This window comes from Asterias rubens, chromosome 8 (genome assembly GCF_902459465.1).
Source record: "Asterias rubens chromosome 8, eAstRub1.3, whole genome shotgun sequence".
Taxonomy (NCBI): Eukaryota; Metazoa; Echinodermata; class Asteroidea; order Forcipulatida; family Asteriidae; genus Asterias; species Asterias rubens.
The window spans coordinates 17,161,236-17,169,244 of NC_047069.1; the positions used below are offsets into that span (position 1 = coordinate 17,161,236).

The 8,009-nt window shown below is 39.8% G+C and overlaps 1 protein-coding gene across 1 annotated transcript; it reads right to left on the reverse strand.

Annotated features, from left to right (window-relative positions):
- Positions 1 to 317: 317 nt before the first annotated feature.
- On the reverse strand, positions 318 to 3,016 carry LOC117293214. Its single transcript, XM_033775438.1, has 3 exons — positions 1,092 to 3,016; positions 674 to 835; positions 318 to 501 (listed from the first exon to the last, which is right to left on the reverse strand). Exons 1-3 carry the CDS (start codon positions 2,925 to 2,927, stop codon positions 403 to 405), a joined length of 2,097 nt encoding a protein of 698 aa, XP_033631329.1. The 5' UTR covers positions 2,928 to 3,016; the 3' UTR covers positions 318 to 402.
- Positions 3,017 to 8,009: the final 4,993 nt, after the last annotated feature.

Here is an 8,009-nt window from a genome sequence, read left to right on the forward strand (position 1 = left end):
TTGTTACAGGATGGCTTTGTAGAGGTGCTGGTCACATGTTCCTCCTCACCACTCACTGGCTTGGTATTTTTAGCTATTTTGCTTCTTTGTTTCTTTATGGATCGATTTATATATTTACATTTTTATGCCAGTGTTGAGTCTAATAAAACTAAACTTAACTTGTCGGTGCAGAATGGGGGGGGGGGGGGGGGGGGGAGGATGCTCTACATATACTTTGCAGTAAGAAACCACACACTTAAAATCAGTTGAAAATTTAACTTCTTTTCCGTTTGGGGGGGGGGGGGTAAAACCTTAAATGTGACTGAAATTACCTTGAAACGCCAATCATCTACGCTTGTATATGGAGCAAGAGCTGGTTTGAGTTTGTGTGCTGACTTGTGGGGATTTCCAACGTTCAAACAGTCAAAAAAACTGGTCAAACTTTGAGACAAACAGCTGAGTTGAAGAAGTATCATGACAGCCAAATGCCTTAAAAGCATTAGCAACAGTAATGCTCAGAACCTGAAAATAATGTGATACATTATAAAAATTGTTACGTCTGCCAAAATTCATAACTAAAAGGTAGGTTCCTTTGCCTTCATCGATCCTGGCTCTGCTCTACATTTTACAATGTCAATGCTTAGATGACAGTTGGTGTTTGTTATTCATTAACATTTATAAAACAACAATGTACTTGTGTGGCCATATAGACTCGCATCCTCAAAGTTGGGGTTAGATGCAGATGTTCATACGTGATCTTGTATAGTCGTCGGAGGCCTGGAGAAGATCTGTTCTTCCCGATGTCCCAGTCATACAACATCAGCAAATGTGTCCACTTAATATCTTGCTTCTGAAACTAACATGAGAAAAACATATGGGTCACATGTGAGCTTTACATTGACTAATTACATACAAGTGTACGGCGTAACACACAGTGTTTCTTGTAACAAATTATCAATTGTCGGTCAAGGATGCAAAAAGGGTTTTTGTTTTTCCATTGAATATTGTTACATTTTCTATTAACAGTTAAAGTTTTCTGCAATTTAAAATAGTGTAAAATTTTAGCAGTTGTAAAATATTTCAACACTAAACAGTTGTATCAACAAACTTGCATGCAAGTTTCTGGTCATGTTGTTAAAGCCTGAATTCTCCCAGTTGTTTCTTGTTGTCTTCATGAGATGAGGGGCATCACAAAAGAAGAAAAGGTCTCGCTCTGCTGCAGGATGGCTCACTGAATGTGTGAAGGAGTTCCGGGGTCCATGGATCCTGTAGAATTTCCTGTTGGCCGATGCCCCATCTGATGCCAGTGACCTCACGATAAACCCCACTGCCTCCAGAAGATTAATAGCCTCCCAAATGCAGGGGTACAGCTGATGGCTAGAAATGCCAAGGCTAGGGTAGTACCCAATTGGTGAACGCAACGAAGTAAATATACCCCGAATCATCAGAACCAACACATGACTAGCAATTGGAACCTTCCCTCCTTTACATTTTACCTCAAACTGGAGGATTTCATTGGCAATTGAGCCCACATCAACAAAACCAACAACAGCGCCGGAACGAACTGAATAAACCAATCCCGCTTTTATTTTCATCTCATCGAACATGATTGTGATGTTACGCTCATGTTCTGGAAGTGAATAGAGATTGATGTCCTCAACAATCCTCAAAACCAGATCTGAATTAAAACCTGCAGTCGGCTCACCAAAATGAGTGTAAGGGTGAAGGGTGTTGGGATGAGGCAGCTTGAGAAAGCCGCTTTCACGAAGAAGGTCGTAGGTAGCCGATGACTTGCTCTGCAGAGCAAGGCAGAATCTTATGATGGCTGGGTGCCACCTCATCCCTTTGCCCTTCTGGAAAGACTTCTTCTGCTGTTCCCAAAGCAACGCTGCATAGGAGTGCTCAGGGACAGCAGACATGAAGGCAGATTCCTCCTGCTCCATTGCTTGATGAACCAGAGTGCTAGTACCGACAGGCAAAGTGATGCTGTCACCTTCGATCATCAGGCGTACCTTTTCCTGGAGGGCTCCACTCCTTCTCTTCAGAGATTGAATCTCAGCTTTCATCAACTTCATCTTTCTTTGCAGGTTGCTGTTTGATAGGACATCATTTCGCACTGTTGATGATGTGAGAACTGCAGCCGGGACATTACTAAGTCTTGAAGACAAGACACTGAGATCTACCCTCAGAAGTTGGCATAAATCGCATTTCATCTTCGGTTTGGATACCAGCAAAGAGCACTTTCTATGCCTGATGGTCCGATATGGGTGAATTTGGAATGTATCCCTGCCAGTAATGGTAACTGGGATTTGACCAGCCGAACCTTCCTTCGATTTTACTAAAAGCGGATAGTCACCGTTTCCCGTGCAAACGTCATTCTCGCAGATTATTCTTACCACACCTTCAACATCTGCATACCCTAATGATGCCGGAACATCCACAAACAAAGAACAACCTGAACCTGTTACATCGAATCCACACACATCAACCCTCCAAGAAACATCATTGAATATACTCAACTCCACTTCAGGGTAGCCACTCTCCCCGAACTTCATGACTTTCAACCTGTCGGGACCACGCCATGTCATGCACCCATGTTGACTGGCCAATTCGATGACCCTGTTGCAAATTGAAGAGAGATCATCAAGTGAGAGATGGACAACAGCACAGCCTTGTGAACACTCATGTTCAAAAAAGGTAGCAACCTTGATGTTGCATGAAGTTTGCTTTTGGAGTTTTAAAGCTTTATGCCACAGGTCTAGCTTCTTGAAGCAGTTATGGCAGAGAAATGGGGGATGGGTGCCAAGGACATCCTGACTGACATCCAAATCCAAGGCCTGAAGTATAACATCTCTATACTTTTCTTTATTGTGGGGTTTTCTCCTATGCAGACCAGCGGCTCCCTTCTCTCCACATAGCCTGCAAACATCCCGTAGACATTCAGCCATGGTTCAGACCATCACAACTTCTTCCTTGCAGACCATAGAGTCCTTTCTCTATGTTAAAAAAAGCTGAATATTGGAAAAAGCAAAATTGAAAACTATAAATACAAATGAGATGAGATAAAAATAGATGATAAACAATTTGGAAAATTCTGACATAAGCAATATTTACTTGAAAGGGAGCCCTACCACTTCCAGAAAATTGAAGATAATAATACTAATTAATTCAATTATTAATTAAGAATTAAAAATTAACGATTAATTAAATTATAAACAAGGATAGGTCCTTGAAGTAAGTGGCTGCAGTTTCTACACTTGTGGTTACTTGGCTCAGTTAAATAAAAATAAAAAAATGTTACAAAAAATTTAAACCAAGGTGTTGTTGAATCATGATGACAAACGAACATCAACTCTATGCCTATTTTTTTTTTACATCATGTAAATGATACAACGAATTAAAAATCCAGGTAGCCTATATAGCATGCATGACAAACTGTGTGTTTAAAAAGCCTTCCAAGGCGTTTTCATGCAGTATAATTTCTGAAGATTCTATTTTATCTGTCAATTTTATTTTCATATTAACATAATATTTTTTGCTAAACACCACCCCTGTTTTCATACCGAAACATCAAGCGACCCAGTTTGTGTGTGCACAGCCCGGTCGGCTGAATATTTTGTGCGCATGTGTAACCTGCCTAGTAATAGGAAGTCAAATTGTAACACAATGGGAATGGCAAAAATGGCTCTTGAAAAACTCATGAGTTACATCTCCAAACAATGGAATGGTAATAAGGGTAGCGCCAAAAAAGAAAAATTTAAATTAGTAGGCGTGGAGGGAGGTGCAGGGTACCTTATCCTTCCCCCTACACAGTAATCTATACCATTAAATGTTACAGGTAACATTATCTTTGGCCATGATTCAAAGCATAGAATAAGCAATAAACAGTTTCACAAACCGCAAATTCCTCAAGTGGTTTTGGTACTTTTCACGACTGGGAGCACTGGGTTGTAGCCTTGCATATAACATTGTTCTGCGTAGCAAATGTCTGCTCACAACTGAAGGTGTTATCGGATTCTTTTAGATGATCATTTGGGTTATAGAGAAGCTTACAATTTGGATCAACATGGTTGCGAAGATGCAGTCTGTCGGTGCACTTGTCTACGGATAACCACATGTCGCACCATGGGGAAGGTAGAGGAAGAAGCTTTCTTGCAACACACATGTTATCAACATGACACATGTTGTCGTATACGATAGGCAGTGAACACCATTCACTTGGAGGCAGTGCGGTCAAATGTATTCTGAGCCATGCAAGGAGGATCAGAAAAACTTGAGAAGGTGATTCAGAGCTACAAATAAAAAAAGCCACAATTAATAAAACCAAACACAAACAAAAACTCTGCCGCAGACATCAAGTAAAAGTGTATTTTGAATTGTTTTTAATCTGCCGATACAAGGCGCTCTTACATTTGGTGACATCATTTTTATTAAAACGAGAGCTTTTCCCGATCTTTGCAAAACTTGTATTCTTCAATGGTACAGCATCAAAAGGTGTAAATCAAACCAAAAAGGCCATTAAATAACACTTTTCCAAAGTATTTTACAGGTACTTTCAGTTTAAATAGGTCAAAGGTCAACAGAAGGTCACCGACATATCCATTTTTGTGATGTATGTCCAGCCCTTTCATATGATGTATAGATTGTCAAAATGGCTGATGTGGTTGATTGAGGAAATAGGAATTTATACATTTTGACGACTGTAAAAGAGATTACTAAACCAAAAGGAAAATGTATGTGGAAAACGCCTTTAACACAGACTAGCGCAATCACTGTAGCGTGACTATGCACTGCATACTACATGTGTTGTACATGGACATGTAAAATCTTTTTGCACGACCAATGGGGGAAATTTGTAGTTCTTTAGACATGAATTTTTTTAATGTTCAACACCCATTTTAAACCGGAAGACAAGGTCAAAATGGGGTCAAGTCTGTAAGTATGGGCAACTGAAAATATTAAAAACCTGTATTAATTTTAAATCTGAATGGTTAGTTTGAACCTAAAGTGTGATTATTAGACCTTGACAGATGGTCTTCTATTACAGTGAGTTCAACATCATTGACAAAATGTGATTAGGTCAAATTAAGTCATTTAAACAGCTTCGTCCTTGTAGAGACATACATCTTCTTGGTTTAGATGGGTCGAGCGATATACTTTACGAAGAAAGAAAAAAAATTCAAAATTTCCTTTAACTTCTGTTCCTATCCTCATCAGGAATCAAAGCAAGGAAATTGTCAACCTTGGTCTGGTTAAACAGGTCACGAGCAAAGTTGCCTGGCATCATTAACTTGGGCACTAACCCAATCGTCTCCATTAAGTGATCGTTAAACTTCTTCTCTGCATCATCAAACATGGGTTTGAAGTCTCGAGTGGTGTCCCAGCTTTGGAAGCAGGCAATTTCACATATTATGACTTTCTTGAAGAAATTACCCAAATTGATGTCGGCATGGGTTGCATCCAGGAGCTTGTGTTTGGGGTGAGACCTAAGAACTGGGTAAGACTGTACACCCCTGGCAACTTCTGACAGCTCAGCAGCTGAAACATTTTCAGGGTTGACCTGGAGGTATTGGGCAGTGGCTTTTGTTTCTTCATAGCTTCGTGAAATGCAGAAAGTGCCCAACTAGCTCTTCGCCGTCTCCTTTCTTCTATGTTGTAGAGTGCAGACGTACCTTGATCCACTCCCCTGTAAACTAAACTGCCCTCTGCCCGGTCCAGCTTCTCGTCGATCATGCTATTGAAGAACTTCTGCTTATGTTTCCTCCATACAGAATAAATATTCACTGAAAGCTCTTTTCCGTAAAGCACCTCCTGATCATGCTCCATGCCTTCAAGTAGTACAACAGCAGACGATCTGTTGTTCTCATCCCCTATTGCCTCAATGAGGGGCCGAGTTATGAAAGTGGAATCAGGTTTATCGGGCTCATACACCGTTACTCTCTCCCCATCCTTCTCCACCTCCCACTTGATGATCGCAAAGGCTGCCCAGAAGGCCTTGTCTGGCAATAGACGATCCCTCGCTGTCTTGATGATGGAAACAACTCCCATTCCATGTGCCCCGTCCTTCACAGTTGTGAGGATACAGTGATCTTCTTCAGGGTTCAGTCCTGCCTTGTTCATGCCCTCAATATTAAGTACACTGGGCTTGGCTGTACAGGATCCACAGGGGGATGGACCTGCTGAGCATAGTCAACTCAATTCAATAACTTATTTGTCCATTAAAAAGATAAAAACGGAAAAATTTACATGTCAAAACATTGAAAAAAGCTCCAAGGCAGAAACAAATACAGAAATATGTATAAAACTATGATTTAAACATACCCAGCATAGATATGTCTTTGTTCTGGTCGGCAAGACAAAGGGGCACTACTGGAGCCACAGCTTTGAGAAGGTCCATCGCTTCGCAATGAAGAACTCTGGATCATAATAATAATAATAATAACAATAATAATAATAATAATAATAATAATAATAATAATAATAATAATACATTTATAATGCGCCATCTATCTAGTGTACAAGACCGAAGCGCAGAACAAAAAAAACAATACATACAACAAAAAAGAAATGTAGAACATAATAATAAAAATTATACAATGAATAATCTACTGTCTACTGTCAAGACATGTAACGAGCTAAGTGTAAGAGGATTCAAATAAATGAGTTTTAAGCAAGTTTTTAAACAATGGAAGAGAACTACAGCACCTGATGTTATTAGGTAAAGCGTTCCAAAGTTTAGTAGCACAAGCGGAAAAGGCACGATCGCCATACGATGAGGAAGTTCTAGGAATAGTTAAAAGGGACTTAGCAGAAGAACGAAGAGTGCGAGAGGGGGCATAAGGTACAAGGAGATTTGCAATATAAGACGGAGTCATGCCGAACTGAGATTTAAATGCAATAAGTAGAATTTTGAATTGAATTCGTTGTCGAATGGGTAGCCAGTGAAGTTCCTGCAATATAGGTGTAATATGATCATGTTTTTTAGATTTTGTTAAAACACGAGCGGCAGCATTTTGTAAAAGTTGTAGTTTGTGGAGCTGGTGTTTGGTAATAGGGAATTACCATTGTCAAGGCGAGAAGTGACCAAAGAATGTATGATAGTAGCAGCAGTTTTATGTGATAAGGTTTTTCGAATGGTATTAACAGTTCTTAAGTAATAGTATGTCGATTGACAGATTCTGCTGACATGTTTATCCATGGATAGTGTGTTATCAAAAATAACTCCCAAATTACACGCACAAGGTGAGGCGTGAATAGATGTCTGGGAGTTATAATGAGAAATTCAGTTTTATCATCATTTAGTTTTAGCTTGTTAATTGTCATCCACGACTTAATCTCAGATATGCAGGCTTTGGCACACTGGCGAGCCGATTCCTCACTATTGGGTATGTTTAAATCAAATGGTAAATAGAGCTGTGTGTCATCCGCATAGGCATGTACCCGCAAGCCATGTTTACGAGCAATATTGGCAATTGGGCTAGCATAGATTGTAAAAAGCAACTGCCCCAGAACTGATCCTTGGGGCACGCCGTAAGGGAGTGGATCAAAGTCAGACAGGACACTAGCAATGTTCACTGACTGGGTCCTGTTACTGAGATATGATTGTAGCCACTTCAGAGCTGAGCCCTTGACACCAATTGATGCAATGCGAGAATAAAGTACGTCATGGTCAATGGTGTCAAAGGCTGTGGAAAGATCAAGAAGAATAAGAAATACACCAAATTTATCATCCAGTTCACATAAAATATCATTTTGTACCCTCAATAAAGCTGTTTCTGTACTGTGGAATTTTCTGTAAGCTGATTGAAAGTGTTCATATAGGTTGTGAGAAGATAAAAGATAAAACAATTAATTATAAAATACCATGTTATGAAACAAAGAAGTATGTACATAAAAGTGTGTAGCCAGACGCTGCTCAGATATTATGTCTGTGTCCAGTAAGAGGTATCCGTCACTGTTTCCTGGTACCATTTCTATGCTTCTGCTGATATCAGATACACTTATTCTGTATACATCACAAGTTTATTTTA

Bases quoted from the DNA above. Each gene is read 5' to 3' on its own strand.
- LOC117293214 (XM_033775438.1), bottom strand. From the start codon at position 2,927: ATGGCTGAATGTCTACGGGATGTTTGCAGGCTATGTGGAGAGAAGGGA. The intron at 836-1,091 runs GCAAGTTTGTTG...TTCTCATGTTAG, and splicing joins ACATGACCAGAAACTTGCAT to TTTCAGAAGCAAGATATTAA. The intron at 502-673 runs GTACATTGTTGT...CATTATTTTCAG, and splicing joins GAGTCTATATGGCCACACAA to GTTCTGAGCATTACTGTTGC.